Raw genomic sequence first — 18,825 nt, 5'->3', positions numbered from 1 at the left:
TTTCTGCCAGTTCTTTCACAGAGTGCTTTGAGAACCTATTTTGTTCTCTTTCTTCATCAGTGGCTAACCCCAGCAGGCTGTAATATCTCACAGAGCTTGTGAAAGCTCATATTTTTATAAGTTTATCAAAATCTATTAGATATTTAAAAATATAGAGAATTTAAAAGAGCAAAAAGCCCATTTGCCTTGATGTGGGTTTCTCAGGGTTAAAGGGTCTTGTCAGAAGGTTTGTACAGGGAACATCCAAGGTAGGAGGGTCCATCAAAGGAGAAGGTATTCACCTGCAAATGCTTGTAGTCTTGAATGAATGCAACTAACTCTTTAACTTTTAACTGTCCCTTTAAGTGAAAACATTTTGTTAAAAAAATAATAAAAACTTTGCATGAGGTTGGGACAGGGAGAAGCAGGGAGACAGCATCGTGTCTGACTAGCCTTTCATGTGATTGCAGTTCTGACATTGAGTGGCCGCAGGCAAGCCAGCTTTAAACTGCAGCCCGTCTCTTTCAAAGGACCAACCACATGTACTTTCCAAGTGTAGCATCTGGGGTCCAAAAAGCATTGTCACAGATGGCCCTAGAGCTGGAGTCCCACCCAACACAAGCAGGCACACACCAGTTCATACGTCTCCTGGCTGCTCTGGGCGCCACAAAAATGCAGACTCTAGGTTGTAGGTTTCCTGAAAATACCCACTTCTCCTTTAAACAAACTGGTGTGGATCACATTTCTGCCGTGAGTTAAGCACATCACCAGTCCAAGATACATTCCAGTGGCCACATTAGTCATCTACAACATTTCTTCAGAATGCTTATATTTAGAGCAGGATCTAGATCAAGCCAAACTCTTGGTGGCTTAGAAATAAAAGCTTGGAGACACTGCCTTGCATGTTGGTTTTCATTTCTTATACATTTGTTCCACCCAAGTCTCTGCCTCTCTATGTAGATAAATCATTCCTTCCACTTGCTGACTGCTTTTCTGTCCTCCAGAAGAGGAGGCATCATCTGAAGCACTTTTACCACTTCTTCAGCACTTGAGATGCTGAACGCACACCTGTCCTGTGGTGGTTTTGCAGTTGCTCTCCTACATCGACCTTTGAAATAGGCTTTCTAGAGATTTAATTGTGGTGAGGAAAAATTCTAACACAATGTTGCCACCCATTGGAACCCAAAACATGCCAGTGTCAAAGGCATTCATTTACCCAGTCTTTTAGGGGCATCATCTTATGGAAGTCTGAGGCTAGCAGGAAATATTTATCGGGCACTTCTATTCTTTGCTAGCAAATGTGTTGACCTCAGCACAGTGGCTTTTTAGTTTTCACGACTGGGTTTGTAGGGTTGTCACTGCGTGATTTTGTGTAGAACTATGTTAGGTGGTATAGAGAAGGGAAAAACACAACAGGAAAAGTCAAAGGCTCTTGCATTGGAGAAGGGGGCAGAGCTGGCACATGCGGTGGAGATGGATCATCTTCTTTGTGGTGTGAATGCCACTGCACCTGAAGTGCACAGCGCTTCATCCTGAGAGGCGTCCTGATATTTGGGTGGGAGCTCGGTAGGGGGAGCACTCACGGAAACCTCATGTCATCAGTCAAAGAGGTAGGTAGATTCAGAAGAGATGAGAGGCACTACTGCTATAACCCCATTAGCCTGGAAATGTGAGCAAGGCCAGCTGACTTATGATAAGTATGCATTTGATTGATGCCATCACTCTTCTCAAGAAAACTTAGAAACTACCAACAACCTGAAGAAACTTGCCTGCCATGTGTATCTTCCATTCAGGGGACCAACATTTTCTTTTGATCTTTAGGAAAAATGTCTTTGATTGTCTGTTTTCTGTTAATTGTATCTACTGGTTCCCTTAAGATTGCTGTCAAAATCATCCTTTGAGAACAGAAGACTGAAAAAACCTTGTACTGTATGTATGTCGCTTGTGTTAAATGCTTTAGTCTGGATTGCTTTGCTCTCGAATCTCTTGTCTGTCGAATTCTCTAGGTAGATTGGTAATTCCTTCGGGTCCAGGATAATTTCTTTCCTTTCTCTGGTATCCTATCCAGCAGGTCATGGAATGTCCCATGCAGTAGATGCTCAATAAATAAGCTCCCATGCTCTCTCGCCAGTGCATAGGCTCACTAACAGAGCAAAGCCAGACAGGAACCGTCTTGAGATCCATACATTCAGAAACATGTCATGGTTTTGTCTTTTACCTTTTAGTACCTTAACCCTTACCATATTGATAAGTAGGTCTCTGAGTGATTAGATGCCTTGGCTTTTAGGTGGAGAAAGCAGAAACCCAGAAAAGTCCCCCAGTCGTCACTGATTAGAATGCAGACAGATCTGGAGCTTCTTTTCCTTCACTGAGGCAACAAGCCCTACTCCATGCCAGGCATTGTTCGTAGCACTGAAGTTAATCTAGAAGTAGACTTAAGCAGAAATCTCTACCACTGTGCTACTTATGTAATAGTGGGGGGAGAGTGATTTTTAGTACTTGATTCAAATAGGGAGCCTTGTTAAAAAATGACGCATTTGCATTTCTAAGACTTGGGAGATTCAGTGATTGAAGGAGTCAACAACCAGCTGACTTCACACTTAAGAGACAGGACAAGTAGGCAGCTTGCTGTCTTCCCCGTGATAGGCTGGCAGTGAATGGGGTGGTTGATATGAGGACAAAATGTCATAATCTAGGGAAAACAGGCCAAAATGATCCATGTCAAAGTAAATACTCAAGAAAAACATTTGTTGGTGGGGTTGTTGATTCTGTTGAAAGAGCTTGCTGTTAGGATGCTAACACACAATGAAGCCCAGAGAGGTGGTACCCTCCATAAGTAGAAATTCCCTCTGTGCCCGAGTCTCCTGAAATTCCCCGTGCTGTACTTAGGATGGCAGCATTCATCCGTTTCTGCTAAACCTCTCCCTCCTGCTTCTCTACCTCCCTTTTGGGAGTAGAGCACGCCTGTCCTGCAATCAGAGACCCTAAAGACCTTAGGACATTTCAGCATTTTATTTTGGGGAAGCACCCTTTGATTGCTTTCCTCCCTCCCTTGGAAAACCTTTTTATTCTTCTGCTGTGGGCTGGGGGGTGCGGGGGAGGCAGAGGTGAAATCATGGGTGGGTAATTTAAACTCTTGTGTTAATCCTTTTGATTAGGTTTGGTAACGATGTTAGCTAATGATAATTCTGAAAAAGCAACATTAAGGTGTGAAATATTCATAATCTATAGCACCAAACACTACATGTTGACATAAGGGAAAACAAAGATACCATTGCAGTGAAAACCTCTTATTTTTCCTAATTTACATTTGGGAAAAACATGAATTTTATGGTCATTTCAAACATCTGACAGAGTAACAATTTATCAATTTATCTTTGCTTTTATTCATTTTATCTACATGTCTCTTCCTTTCTTCTCTTCTGCAAGAAAGATTTTAATGACTCAAACATTTAATGACTCCCACTCTGCCACCTATCATTGCGTCACATTTGTTAAGTTTCATTGTTTCTGAAGTGACAGATGCTTCTTTTACTTCTTGTAGGAATGAAGGCGAAGAGTTCATGTCACATGTGCTGAATAAAATTAATATTTCTCCCCTCTCTTTTTTTGAAGTGCCTATTTGCTTCATGATGAATTTTTATAATTTTGAATCTGTTAAGCCAGAGTTGAGAATGTGCATTTTATGACAAATCCTCACTCCATTACAGGGTTTCTCCAGTACAAATAACTGAGAATAGATAATGGATTATTTTCTTGGCTTCAAGATCCTCCAAAAGAGGACATTTTTGAATACTGTATTGAACTGGACTGAATTTAGGATATGGATGTTTGAGCACCTGTGAGAAGAATAACACCCAAGCAAGAGTACCATTTCAGTTGATCACCCCCCAATCCCTGAAATAGGATGGCTTGTTGTAGAAGATCACAGTACAGGGATATTGAGAGAAATATGTAGGATGAATGTGTAACTCAGTGGGATTTCTGGAAAATCTAATTATTTAGGAACATTTTTGTTTTGGCAAAGTTACATGGTATCACCATCAACAAGATCCCAGCAGTGTTATTTAAGTTCATAAAAATTGTGTTTTAGTTATACTTGGAATTACAAGGCAACTCCTCAAGTCTAAGATCCTGATTTTTTTGCCTGAAGATCAGGGAGGGAGACATTAATTTCTAAAGGTTACATGTGTTCTGGCACCAGTATAGATTCTAATTAATTGTTCCACATTAAAAATTTATAATGCCTTCCTGCAAACCCTGAGCACACTTTATCTGAGAATCCTGCAGGCATGCGATTTCCTGTATGGCTTCTGGAAAGATGGGTACTGTGAGTTCTACAAGTAGAAGGAGGAAATTGGGCAGATAGCTAGCAGATAACTTTAGGTCATTCTGATAATTATGGTTTATGAGCTTTTAGGATTTTAAAAGAGAAAGACTAAGAAAAATGTCTAGAAAACTACATATGTCCATGTAATATTAGGGATAAAATCAGAAGAAACACCATCATCAGACGCTGTATTTGTGCAATTTCTGTGCAGTATTTACTGGCTCCTGTGAGAGGAAGATAGTGGTCTAGTGAAAAACAATCTATTGGTCTCTCTTGCACTATCCTGAAAATTAAATGCATAGATTAGGTGAGCCTGGTCTAGATTTCTAAGAGAGTCGTCCCTAGAGGAACATGGTATTAACAAGAGCTCTGATCCCCAATCAAAATGACAGTGTTTTCAACCCCACCCGGTCACTATATTTTTGTGGATCTTGCCCAGGTCACTGATGGAATGTGGGCTAGACTGGCTGATATCAAGAGTCTTTGCAGTGCTGTGGGTCTCTGGGTACTTGCACATTTGTTTTTTCTTTAAGATCGGACCTGACTAGAGATAGATGATATTACCTTGTAAATGTAAATTCTAGGCTCTAAGATGGGATAGGAAATAAAGGTGGTATGGATTGTGAAAGTTGAGACTATTTAAAATCTCCAAGAATAGTCCCAGTCCCAGTGATCACAGAGTAAGGCCCATATCATCCTCAATGCTTTCTCAGAGTCTTGGATTATTTTCAATTATGGCAGCAGGGTTATTAGCGCTGTTCTCTGCGGCATTGATTTTGGTCAGAAAATTCTCCTTTTCTACAATAAAAAATAAGCAAAAAATGAGTCCCTGACATGACCAGCTCCTACTGACCAGCTGCTTTGTTACATCCAGCTCTCTCATCCAAATTATTGACAGCCCCATGTCTGCATTACACTAAGAATGTGCCCAGAATTGTTTTTTTCAGTTAGAAGCAGTGTCTGTTACCTGGTATGGGTGAAAACACATTGGCCACGCACACACTGATTCTGGCAGAACCTTCCACCAGAACGAAACATCCTATCCTCTTTATTCTTGGAATGTCCACATTGGATAAAATAAATTAAATAGCAAAGCTTATCTTGCCAAAAACAAGACTGCTAAGATGGTGATATGGTGATGATGGTCCCCTTTATTGGGTATCTATGTCAGACAAGTACAAACCTGGGCGGCTTATATCCACAGAACCCATCTTTACATGTATATATTATCGACACATCAGAGGAAATTTGTAAAGTAGAATGATAGTTCCTCCTCTTGTACTGTCATTTTCTGCCTTTGATGCCTTTGTATGTATATTGATTTGTTTACTTGTGATTTATATCATATTCAGGAAGAAAAAGGTTTTGTAGTTTCTTTTTCATTGCAATAAAATATACATAATATGATATTTGTCATTTTAACCTTTCCTAAATGTACAATTTAGTGGCATTAAATGCATTCACAGTGTTGCATAACCATTACCACATCTATACCCACAACTTTTTCATCATCCCTCAAAAAGCTCTGTACGAATTAAACAGCAGCTCCTTTCCTACTTACCTCCATCCCCTAAAAACATCTACTCTCTGTTTCTATGGACTGGCCTATTCTACATACTTTATATAAGTGGAATCATGCAATATTTGTTCTGTGTCTGGGTCAAAATGTTTTCATAGTCTATCCATGTTGTAGCATGTATCTGGATTCTATTCCTTTCTAAGGCTGAGTAATATCCCATTGCATGTGTATAGTGCATTCTGTTTATCCATTCATCTGTCAATAGACGCTTGGGTTGTTTTGAACGCTTTGGCTGTTAGAAGTAATTTTGCCATGAATACTGGTATACAAATACATATATCTGGTCAGTCCTTTTGGATATACATCTAGGAGTTGAAGTACTGGGTCATATGGTAGTTCTATGTTTAAAAAGGTAGGTTCTATTTTTTTCTTTCTTTTTCCTAGTTCTAAATTTTGGAGGAAGACCAAGGCTAATTTCTCTTTCTCTGAATATTCCTTAAGCATTTGAAAATAGCTATGATGTCCTTTCTAAGTCTTCTCATGTCTAAGCTAAAAATTCTAAGTGATGTAACCTGTTTTTCTGGAACCCAAATGTAAAATCTTCTATCAGCCCCAGCTACATTTAATGTCATTACTTTCATCAATTTGTTCATTCTTTGGGGATTTCCAAATACTTACTCTGAGATCCAGTGCATTAGACTCCTTTCCCAAATTTATGTTTCTTGCCTTTGAGATACACTGAGGAAATATTTAAGAATTATAAAAGCAAAAATCATCTTTCTTTTCCACTGCATGAATAATCACAAAGTGGATGGTGAAAATGAAATTACTTAATTACTTAAAATTTCTCATGTGGATCCATTAGAAGTATTTAACTTTTCTTTTGTATTTTTAGAAAAAAAGTGTTTTGTTGAGATTGTATTACTTGACTTGAATACCCTATCATAATGTAGAACACCCTTGCACATGGTATACGTTCCATAAGACTTGTTATAAGAATGAACAATGGAAACATCGGCTTTTTTCCATTGGCTGTTTTTACGGAGATCAGACCTCTCTTGTTTTAAAGGCACTTGTGATTATTGTAGGGCTGTTCTTATGTCCAAAACTGTGACATCAGTTATGCTCATTATTGGAATTTTGCTAAATGTTGATCTAAGTTATGTTAGCATTTAGTTTATTATACCGGTTAAAGAAGAAAACGTGATATTCTACATATGATCTACTACATGTTTACAAGCTGCAAAGCTCTTAAAATTCAAATACGAGGGGCACCTAGGTGACTCAGTGGTTCAGCATCTGCCTTTGGCTCAGGTCATGATCCCGGAGTCCTGAGATCGAGTCCCTGCTTATCGGGGAGCCTGCTTCTCCCTCTGCCTGTGTCTCTGCCTCTTTCTCTGTCTCTCATGAATAAATAAATAAATTTTTTAAAAAATTCAAATAAGAATATTCAGTAAAATATTTTTACCCCTAAAACCCTAGTATGAAAATTCCTTTTCTTAAACATGCCCTTAGGGTCTTTCTACAAAACAATTGTCTGGTTATTTTGGTATTTGCAAGAGTAATTCAAGAATCTCATAGCATGCCTGTGCATGGGGTTGACCAAAGAGTTTAATTAAAGGATAGACCTCCTGGTTGACCATTTCTTGTATTGATAAAGAAAATTTGGGGGGGGGGGGAATGAAACTTATGTGAAAATTTGTTATTGATGGTTTTGTCACCCTGGGAAAATTTCCAACTTGCTGAAGATGTTAGTATATATACCCTGTTCATCCCATATTGGATCTCATTTCTGAAAGGATCATCTTCCAATTTTTTTTTTACTCTTTAAACTTAATTTTACATACTCAGAATATTTTAAAGCATTAACAGAGTAACTGTTTTGAGAATAGAATGTACCTTTAGTTTCTAAGGTGTCACGGTAAAACCTCACACAGCCAGTTGACAAATTGTATTACCACAATTTATAAGTGGCATACATTTGCAGAACTTTGACCAGCTTAAAAAAAAAAGAAAAAAGAAAGGGAAGAAGGAGCAATACATTAGGGGAGAAATATTTCAATTGTTCAAATAAATACATGTTGATTGTAGCATTTCATCATGCATTACCTATATTGACTTGGTATAAGATTAGTCATCCTGTGTTCATTTTTACTGAAGGGATTATGAGGAAAGTGACTAATAAAGTGACCTTCCCAACTTGCTAATAGAATTCAACTTTAATTTCCCATTTTAGATATCCGCTGAGAACTAAATCACTCCTGGAATTTGAACCTAATCCTGAGTTTTCTCCACGTGACAGTCCAGCATTGTGCCTTGCTCCCCTTTCCCTGGCTTTCTCATCCCCATGATCCCACAATTGCTCTTTTTTCAACTCTAAAGTAACCTCGAGAAGAGATAACATAAATATAAGAAGTGGTAGTGCTTTTCCTTATTTTCCTCATCGTAAACAGTTGACAGTGCTGCTGATCAATTTCCTATAGCTTGTTTGCAAGCGATTGACTGCCTTTGCTAAAGAAATACTTATCCCTTAAATTATGATTAAAATATTGTTTCCACTGAAAGAACTACAGTAACTTTTATTTTGTGCATTTGTATAGGGTCTCCTTTTGCTCCCTCCACCCCTCCCACTATAACAATTAAAAATTGGGCAGTATATCCATTAATCAAATGTCGGATAAAAGATATTTGTTAAAAATAATTTAGCCTTTTTGTGAACATGGGAAAAAATTTAAACAGATTAAGATTAAATAGCAGTGGAAGAGTCGGGTAGTTTGGCGGACAGAGAGCTGGAGTAGGGTTGATTTCCTGGCACTGCTTTCTTAGCAAAGAGAACAATTTTAATCAGTTACAAAAATATTTGTGATCCATATGTTCCTTTCTGCTCATTCCCATATGCCCATATTCCCTTTTATCTCGGTAGATGATGACTTTATGATTCAGGCATGCAAGAATAATACCTCGCTGACTTTAGAGCTCAGTGCTATTTCAAAACGTGTCCTGGTAATTACGTACACACATGTATCCAGGCTGTTCACGCTCTGAGTTGGTTACGTGAATATCAGTTTGTTCTTCCTTTTTCTTCATGGAAAGAATTATATCTTGCATCCACCTACTGGGGCTGGAATAATGCATCTAAGGCTTAGATTTGAAAACTGCATTGCCATTCGCCTGCTGGATTAAATGCCACTGTACAAATATGAGGATCAGAGAAAGAAGACAAAAAGATTTCGGTGATCTTTGATAACTTCATTTTCTTTGGGAACAGGAAAACAGAATCCAAAAAGCATGTGGTAATTTCATCACTGGTGCCTATTCTATGACATATTAGATAATGGACTGGTTACTTAAATAGATTGTAATTTTAAGACATGTTGACTTCTATTTAATATCAAATGTTAGTCATAGTAGCCATGGTGAAACTGGTCAAAATCGAAAAATTAAAATGACTGTTGATTAGCAATCCATTTTTGTCCTCAATGCATGTTCGCTTATCTGTCATAGCTAGAAATTATTGACTATATTAGTGATCGCATCTTCAACAGTTGTTTCTCTCTTGCACAACAAATGGTGTTGTAATCCAATATGTTGTTAATATAACCACAGTAAAATCCGGTGAGGAACCGGCTGTGCTCATTTAAACTAGGGAGGGGGGCAGAAGGGGGAGGCAGAGAGTGTTTTTCAACTGGAGACAAAATAACTGAGAGTCATTTAGTGTTTGCAAAGATGGGTGTGTGATGGGAGAGGTATGCATGCTGGTGGATTTAGCAGGTGTGCCCTAGAGTTGCAGTAGAAGGGAGAGATACCGCTTGGTTTTGGCAAATATTATTAGGAATCCATCTCTGTTTGCATTCAAGCTGTCTTTGCCGCTGCTCCGGTAGGAGTTGTGAGAAAAAGAAAGTGCACATTATAGCATGGATTCTTCTCAACAGGCTCAAAGTTTGCAAATCTGTTGAATCCCTCTGACAGTCTTTCTGTGCTGTCAAGCAGAATGCCCAGCTGGTGGTGACAATCCTGATGGGGAGGGAGGGGAATGGGGGGACCCCGTTCACTGCCCAGCGAGAACATTAGGAACTCTTTCCAAACTGTAAGTGAGGAAGAAAATGCTCCCTCAGCCATGCCCTTGTGAAAGTTTTCTTTTTTCTTTTTTTTTTTCACTTTTATAGATAATGCCCGTTAAATTGAAATCTTTAAATATGCCTCATTAGGATAACTTTCCTAAAGAAAGGAGTCTCAGAAAGAGCATTAAAGTATATTATATTAATCTATAATGAAAACAAAGACTTTGGTTAAAAAAAAGGAGGCAAGGCTTTTTTAGCGCATAGGTGATCTGGATTCTCATTGAGGCAAACACACAGGCTTGTTTTTTTTTTTTTTTTTTTTTAACTACAAAGTGCGAGATTTCACTAAAAAAGGTTAAAATTGAAGTGAGTAATCTTCAGTGCATAATGCAATTGTTAATTTTAGCTCCCTGCGTGGGTGCCGCTCTGACTTGAACAGCCGGGCTGTAGCCTTCATTAGAGAAGAAGCAGGCAGCCCGAGACAGGTGGGGCTGGATCAAGCTGTGAACGTGATTTGCTGGAAGCTGGTCATTAGTGTTCAAAATCTGGTCTTATTTATTTGGTCCTTCACCCTACCATGACTATTGCAATTATTGTTATTGACTTTTCATCTTTTTTCAGGTTGATGATGTGTCAAACTGTGTAAGGGAATCGCATGGAGATGGGCATTCTGAACTGTTAATGGGGACATGGGACTCCAGTTGTCTCTGATCGATTGTGTGGATTTTCCCGGTGTAGAACGACAGAAGCCGCTAGTAAGTCGCCAAGACCTACAGCAGGAATTCTGCACGAAAGGTAAAGGCCTTGTTGTCTGGCTGTCATCTCATCTGTATTTTGTTATTATATAAATGTGCCTGTTTGCATAGAAGAGGTCATTCAGTGTAACCAAAACAGACCGGATCTATAGCAGGGACTCAACTGGCTTATAGTTTATAAAATTAGAGCTCAATTTGTTCATTTCATTTTAAATCTAGTCACAATCTGCTTTTGTGCTGAAATGCTTTGAAGACAGAGTTAGGGCAACAGAAGTCCCATCTCCTCCCTCTACCCAATACATTGAGAAACAGGCTGTTAGCCATGGAGAAACAGAACCTTTGTTAACTACACACATAACCCAGCCAGTGTCACCGAAATATGAGGAATCTATCTGAATGCACTGAATGGAATATCCTCAAATTTCCCCACACTTAAAAGCATTGCTCACCAGTAACTCACAGACTCCAGCCACCATCCTTTAGAAAACTCTTCCTTTTATGTTCCCATAATCCTTTGCCAAGTAAGCCTGCATTTTTTTTTTTTTAAGATAACATTAGATACCATCTGTTCTGTCATGGTAGATCTTATTAAATTTGCAACAGAAATTGCTGTGGTTTAGATTTTTCTTATGCTTCTTATATCCAGTTGGAAATAAAGTTACTGAGTTAGTAAATGGTGATTAAACACTCCCAAATGCATATAGCCCTGATTTGTCCAATAATCATTACTGTTGTAATGACTGGGAAGAGGACAGTCATTGTTTGGGAATTTCTGTGGAAGAACTGACTTTCTAGGTCAGAAGAACTGACTTTCACAATGTCAATTCCCTTTTCTCTTTTTCTTCTTTTTCCTTCCTTCATTCCTTCTGTATTTCTTTCCTTTCTCTTTTTTCCCCTCTCTCATCTTAAAAAAAAAAAAAAAACTGAGGAGGAAGTAAATGCTAAATTATTCATGAATCTTATTTGACAGCATATCAGGAGGGGGAGTGTCAGGGGTTGTATGGAGGTAGGGAGAAAAAAAAATAATAACAGGCTTTAACTTTGAAAAGCCATTTCCAGTGTCTGTGTAGTAGTACACTGTGAGTCTATAGTAGCGGGGTTCAGTGGCTATAGCTTCATTAGAGCTGCCTGCCAGAGACTTCCTTCCACAGGCTCTGTGCAGCACCAGCAACTGGCAGGAGCTCAGGAGAGCACTCTTGCTTTTAATAATGTAGCTGTCAGTTTGAAGCCTGAAAAATGTTGGCCCGAAAGGTTTATTGCAAATTTAGAACCTGTACTTATACAGAATTATCAGCTCTTAAATTGATTTTGCCCCTACTTCTAGAGTACACAGTATTCCGTATGCCCAGGAAAGCTTGTCTATGGGTTGAAACTTGCAAATAATTTTTGAATCATCTTAGACATGCAGCAGAACTCCAATACCACCTCTTGACTCAGCCACTGAGGGTTATCTCTTCAAGACTTGGAGCAGTACCCTCTTTTTCTTTTTCTTCTACTTTGTCCTGAGGCATAGGGCCTGGTAGATGTGTGGGAGTTCTGTGTCTCCACTTAAGACTTGTCAACCCATTTCCCTGGGAAGGTGTATTCACAAGTGTGTGTGTACGGGTGCAGAGGGGGTGTGGACAGGGCGGCTGAATCTGCCTCGTGCATCTGACTTGGGTACTGGATTTGATCTTGCCTTATTATTCTCCTTTCGTATAAAATTGGCAGAGATGCCTGAGTTGCTCGTTTGAATTTGAATACAAAGGGAGAAATGAAACACCACAAGAATAATAGGAAGTGCTTCACCACGCACTGACTTTATGTTCTGACTTCTTAACCTTGTAGGGCATCACACCTTGTTGTTTTAATTTGTGTCTGGGAGAATGTCTGAGCCAGGAGACCTGAATCGGGCAGTAGTGGAGGAGGGCGGGACTGAGCAGGATTCGGCCACCCCAGAGAATGGCATTGTGAAATCCGAGAGCCTGGATGAAGAGGAGAAGCTGGAACTGCAGGTGAGCTTGGAAACCCGGTCTCTTTGGCTGGCACCACTGTGCGCAGTTCCTTTCTTTCATATGCAGAATACTTTGAAGGTTTGTTCATTTGTTTTTGTTTTTGTTTTTTTCACTTAAGAGTTTGAGTAGTATTGGGGCACCTGGGTGGCTCAATGGTTGTGTCTGCCTTCAGCCCGGGGCATGATTCTGGGGTCTGGGGATCGAGGCCCACATTGGGCTCCCACACTGGCCTGCTTCTCCCTCTGCCTATGTCTCTGCCTCTCTCTGTGTGTCTTCACGAATAAATAAATACAATATTAAAAAAAGAGTTTGACTAGTAAATGAGTAGGAAATCCATAAACCTACTCCTCTCCTTTCCTAAATATTTTTTTTTTTTTTTTTTTTTTTAAATTTATTTATGATAGTCATACAGAGAGAGAGAGAGAGAGAGAGGGGCAGAGACACAACAGGCAGAGGGAGAAGCAGGCTCCATGCACCGGGAGCCTGATGTGGGATTCGATCCCGGGTCTCCAGGATCGCGCCCTGGGCCAAAGGCAGGCGCCAAACCGCTGCGCCACCCAGGGATCCCCTCCTTTCCTAAATATTAATCACTTTTTTTTCTGACCAAAGGTATTATAAAATGCCCTTTGAAATGAAAATAAATAAATAAATAAAATGACCAGAGATCGTATTTAATGACTGAATGTGTGCACAGCATCTCCAGAGTGATTTCCAGACCACCTCAACGAGTTTGTGAATGGTTTCTCCCAGAGGCAGCTTTAGGCTAGCTGAGTTTTAAAAATGGATTTGCTATTTCTGGGAAAGCCAAAGACCTAGCTCATGATAGACTAAGAAAAATCAAAGATGTGAGCTCTGTGGACCTTTGAGGGCAGGCAAAGGTCCACTTCATATTAGCAAACAAACCTAAGCCTTAGAATTCACAATCAGAGAGAGAGAGAGAGAGAGAGACAGAGCGAGCCCTAGAAAAGGGTGGTTGGGGGGAGTACTGGGGGGGTTGAGGGATGATTGACGGTACTGAAAGAGTGATATGATTAAGTACACCATGATTTATGAGAGCAAGAGATTTGGTAGAGGGAAAACAAACTACTTGCAAATAGCCTGTATTGATTTAGTTGAACCAAACTACAAACTGTTAACTCTTTTTGTATATCAGTGAACAAAGGCAGATAACCACGAAATGGTCCAAAGCCTTCAAGGCAGGCTTCCCTGCGCCCCCTACCCAATTGCTGCTGTAAGGAGAAGGAGCTAAAGTTAAAAGGTCAAAAGTTTGAGGGAGAAAGGGCAGGGCAGCCTTCCACAATGATTATAATACGTTCTTGATTTCTGGACTAATGACACTTCTTTTCTCTCTCCCTCTCTCTTCTCCCCCCACCCCCCGGTTGTTGGTTTACTGTTTGTTTGTTTGTTTGTTTGACTTTGTTTCTAACATACAGAGGCGGTTGGCAGCTCAGAACCAAGAAAGAAGAAAATCCAAGGTAGGGTTCTGGAGATGCCACATTGACCTGATATCATGGCTGTCAGTTGCTTATTTCAGACGGGGGTTAACAGGTTTGTTGCCAGTTCAGATGGCTCCACTGGCCCTGTCTGCTTTCAACGAGGTCCTGTTGACACTACACTTGTCTTTCTGTCTCTCTCTGTATGCTTTGCAGTTAGAGCATTTAGGGTTCCCATAGCCGCAAATGCATGTGTCTGATCCCGTTTTCGCAATGGCGGACTTGACAGCGCTTCACAAAATGAGTAGCTTCTTTTGTTTTCATTTTAAATAAAATCTGGGGCAGATGTGTTAGTCTGGCCAGTTGATTTCTCCCTTGGAGTAAACAGGTGCCGGTGTGTTTTAGGTCCCTCCCCTCATCATCTTAAACATCTTTTCAATCAGATCCCTCCCAGACTCAGTCTTAGCAGAAATTAATTTCTGTCATCCTTCTCTCCTTGTATGTTCACAAAATGGCAGCAGTTGCTTCCTTACATGTTTCCGACGTGAGGGGCCCAATTTGCGACAGGTGCCCCTTAAATCCACGTTATTCACAATCGCCTCCACCTGCATCACCACCAACACGGGGCTCTGAATCTTGAAGCCGGTGTAGACAGACAGCACGGGGCAGCCAATTTGAAGCTCATTTTAGGAATCTGGTTTGGGAGGTCCTGGGAGGGTGGTGAGGAATTGACAGCCCCGAGAATGTTTTCTGTTTGTTGTCTTTATTCGCCTTGCCTTGCCTCTTCTTTCCCCTCCCCAGTCAGGAGCAGGGAAAGGTAAACTGACTCGCAGTCTTGCCGTTTGTGAAGAATCCTCAGCCAGACCAGGAGGGGAAAGTCTTCAGGATCAGGTATTACCCCCTGGCACTTTCACTAACTGCATGAGTGGGATCTGTCTTCGTGTGCATGGGTCTGAGTCTGGCATCACACAGAGTTTTGGGGGAGAAGAAATAAAGAGAGTTTTCCGGCTTTATCCTCTGCTTATGAGACATTCTAAACTAGCTTAACAGTTTGTCACAGAGTATTACGTTTGTTTTTTTCCAGACTCTCTGAAAACTGCAAATGGAAAGGAATTCAAAAGAATTTAGTTAAAAAAAAAAAAAAAACTTAAAAAGTAAGCACGGTAGTGCCGAATTTCCTCAAAGGCTCTCTCTTGATAAGACTGAACCAAATATAGTCCTAAGCATCCCATCTCCTTCCTTATTGGAGATTCTTACCTCTCACTTCCCCAAAATGCACTTGCCTATAAGAAACACAACTCTTGGCTCTTATGAAACTTTGGAAATAGTGACTAAGGTGCATTAATCTTTGGAGACATGTTTTTATGGGCTTTCGTTAGAGATTTCCGAATGCTGGAAAAATTGTCCAGAAATGAAATCTGAGGTGATGGTGGATTTCATATTATTAAATTTATATGAATTTAATATTATATATCACTGTGGGCTCTTCCACTTATTTTTGCTCCTTATAGCAACACTATTAGGGCCTGAAAATTCAGATTCTGTCAAAACCCTCCCGTGACCAAATGGGAACTTCATGTCATATTTATTTTTGTTTGCCTTTTAGGCATTGTATTAGCTTTTATAAAAAATAGTCTAGCAGCTGAAATTTTCCTTATTTTATCCGAGAAGTCAAGACAACAGCAAAATGATTTATCTGAGCCCAGGGGAGTGCAAATTGATTAAGATATCATTATTTTTGTTTGGTCTTGTTTGCCTTCCTCTTTTTATTTTAATTGAAATACTCTAAATTCTTCTCATGGATACAGACAGCATTGAGAGCACTTTCTTTAAAAGGACCAAAAATAAATACCTTATAGATTTTGTCCTAAGAGTATTTTTTTTTCCTAGCTTCATTTTCTGACCGTGCCACTCATGTCGTAAGGCATGGACCAGCTATCTTTCTCTAGCCATCACTATGTTTCATACACAAGCTTTATTTTACTTGGGCTCTGAGAAATGTGTGGCTTTTCTTCAGCATTTTATTTGTGCTTCTATTTCTAATGGAGATTGAAAAGGGGGAATGATGTGACTATCATGGCTTATATTTTTAAATGTTGATTGATGGCTTATAATGTACTGCACACAATATATGTTAACTCTGCAGAATGACAGACTCTGGGAGAAGTCATGCCCCAGTTGTCCCCTACTCCTAATACCAGGCAGAGGAGGACAGCCTTTAGAGACTTAATCTGCTTCTCATGCCATTTGACAAGGTACCAGGAGGAAATTTTTTAAGAGATCATCTGTATGTAGTGCCCGTTCTGGACCTAAGTCTAGTTTCTCCATACAGTTGGTACAGAGAAATAAGATGCAATCGGTGCTTTGTTCCTGCTGGTTTCAAGCTCAGTGACCAAGACTAGCTGTGTAGGAAAGAATTAGAACTCGCACACCTCTCTTTTGACTGGCTCAGGGGTGGCGGGAGCAGGCGGCCGACAGAAAATACCCAGACACACATGGTAGCCAGTGGGTGTGTTACTTTTTAGGGAATAAAGAAGCAGACCTTTGAGCTTATATGCAAATGCCTTCATTAGGTACCATCGGCACTTACAAAATGTGGGAACTGAATCCCAGAGAACCCTGGCAGACGTATACAGTAACAGTATATGGATTGTATTGCTTCCCTAATATTTGTATATTCACAGTATTTGAAAACTGCCTTCATTTTCCTGTGTGGGAAAAACTCTTGCTACCTGTATTACTTGATCTCAGACCCATAGCTGATGGTTCAGTCTGTCCTTCAGTTAAAGGAGTTTTGCTTTTCTAATGTTATATTCTTTACCTATCAGTGTATTACTGTGACTTGAATCATTCTTTTATTGTTGTTGGATATAAACTTATCCTGTACCAATGTATTTATTAACACTTGTATTTTATTATTGAGCATATCAATAAAAATATTAAAAAATAACAGATTGTTTTTTACCAACTCTATAGCACTTTTGTGTGTTCTTTCAACACCAGAATATATATTTACGTATAGAAAAGATAGGTATTTTTCTGAGAATAGTATTTGTCCACACGTGGCGTGAGTTTGTCCTTTTTTTTTTTTTTTTTGGTGGAAGATGTCTTTTAGCCTCTGCTCTTGTAGTTATGCTTCCAGGCCTCTTTGATTGTAGACTCAAACTGACAGAGGCTGGGGGATGCAATAGGTTTTGAAGAAGCAATGAGACCAACCACTCTGATGGCCTGGTGCCCTCAGTTTCCCCTCCTGATCAATTATTGAGTTGATTCTTCCCCAACCCCCAACTGTGTTTTCTGAACCAGAAATGTTCCAGCTGTTTCCTTAGCAAGCAGAAGCAAATCAAAACCTTAAAATCAGCCTGAACCTTTGCAGACTAAGACATTTCTGTCCCAAATCACATGACAAAAGAATCTATAATCAAGTTACACTCAGTTTTACATATTTTGTGTCTGTCCATCCCCAGGATAAACACGTAGATGTCAGGAAATCTAGCTAAGATAAATATTTATCATGAGAAGGAAATATTTATTTCCTCCTCTCTATCATATGTCTTTCCAGCTGTGGTGCCTTTTTATTCCAGCTAGGAGTTCACAATGGAGCCCCAACTAAAACACAAACTTGGTTTTGGTGGTCTTGTTTTATGCTTGTTAGATTAGCCAGGTTTATCAAGAACCCGAAGGATCCCAAGATGGCCGTAATTTGAGGAGGTACAAGCATTGCTTTAGTCACGTGTACAGGAGCATTAGTTTAGTTAGAAACACTATTAGTCATTGGGAATATTTTTCTTTCACATCATAAATTTTAATGTTACCGGTAGAAAAAAGCTTTCCCATCAAATGATCTCTTACATAAGAGAAAGCAGGTTTAATGTTGGTTAATTTGTCATAGTTTTAATCATAGGATAGGCTTTTTATAAAACTTTTTAAAAGCTATGATTTGGCTCATTCTTCTTCAAAACAGTGAACATGTTATCAGCCCAATGGCTGATATGTGGATTAAAACAAAGCGATCTGTTTCCAGTGTAAAATAAATAAATATAAAAGTGGATCCAGTCCCAATACTGTAAATGGTCAATAGTGTACAAAGCATCAGTTCAAGAGATTTTACATTTTGGAAAGAACTGACTGATACAAAAATTAAAATATTATTTATATTTAATTGATGGGAAATATATTTCTGCTTTCTACCTTTTCTAAAAGGCAATGCTGATTCTAACCATATATTACGATGACTTACTAATGGCGTTTGTAAACGAGGTGTGCTAATCATCCATACCTGGGATTCCTGCACCTAGCTTGGTTTTTGTAAATAGTAGAAATCATTGTTGATGTAGCTCTAAAACAGACTTTTTACTGTAAATTGGCTATTAAGGCCTTTATGTCTGTTCTATCTGTAATTATGATTCGTAATATCTGTCTATGTTTGTGCAGATTTCTCCTTATAAGGAATTATAAAAAAGAACTCAAAAGGCTTTTTTTCCTTTTTTTGAGACATGGCAGTGGCTGTGACGTAAGCTGACTGATAAGGAAATGTTTCCTAAGTGTTTAAAAATAAACCTGTAGAGGAAATAAGAGGTATGATCCAGGGGAAAGTAACTTGCTTAAAGTTAATATTCATGAGGCTAAGTTTTAGTACTAGATGTTTCTCATGACCTCCCATTGACTTCTGAAGTTTAATTCACCCTAAAGGGAAATTATTTTTCTGACAGGTTTAATTTTTTTTACCATTTAAGAAAAAAAAATCTGCTCCT

General features: G+C 39.3%; 1 protein-coding gene across 30 annotated transcripts in view; it reads left to right on the top strand.

Moving 5' to 3' along the window:
• The window catches only part of ARPP21 (cAMP regulated phosphoprotein 21), a 155,144-nt gene that overhangs the window by 31,504 nt on the left and 104,815 nt on the right, over window positions 1-18,825 (top strand). For 25 of the 30 annotated variants that reach the window (XR_013361550.1, XR_013361549.1, XM_077865884.1 and 22 more), the window contains exons 2-5: window positions 10,511-10,684; window positions 12,472-12,638; window positions 14,072-14,113; window positions 14,873-14,962. Coding sequence is in view for 28 of the 30 variants with exons in the window: in XM_077865884.1 (XP_077722010.1) it covers window positions 12,510-12,638; window positions 14,072-14,113; window positions 14,873-14,962 (261 nt within the window). In the remaining 2 variants the exon portion in view is untranslated. Of the gene's footprint in view, window positions 1-8,815; window positions 9,122-10,244; window positions 10,417-10,510; window positions 10,685-12,471; window positions 12,639-14,071; window positions 14,114-14,872; window positions 14,963-15,155; window positions 17,040-18,825 lie in introns of those variants that run through there. The other 5 variants (XM_077865907.1, XM_077865882.1, XM_077865880.1 and 2 more) reach the window with 5 other exon arrangements.

The sequence above is a fragment of the Canis aureus genome, chromosome 22, assembly GCF_053574225.1.
Source record: "Canis aureus isolate CA01 chromosome 22, VMU_Caureus_v.1.0, whole genome shotgun sequence".
NCBI classification, from domain to species: Eukaryota; Metazoa; Chordata; class Mammalia; order Carnivora; family Canidae; genus Canis; species Canis aureus.
Note: the sequence above shows the minus strand (reverse complement) of the source record. Positions and strands in the feature narration are given on the sequence as shown.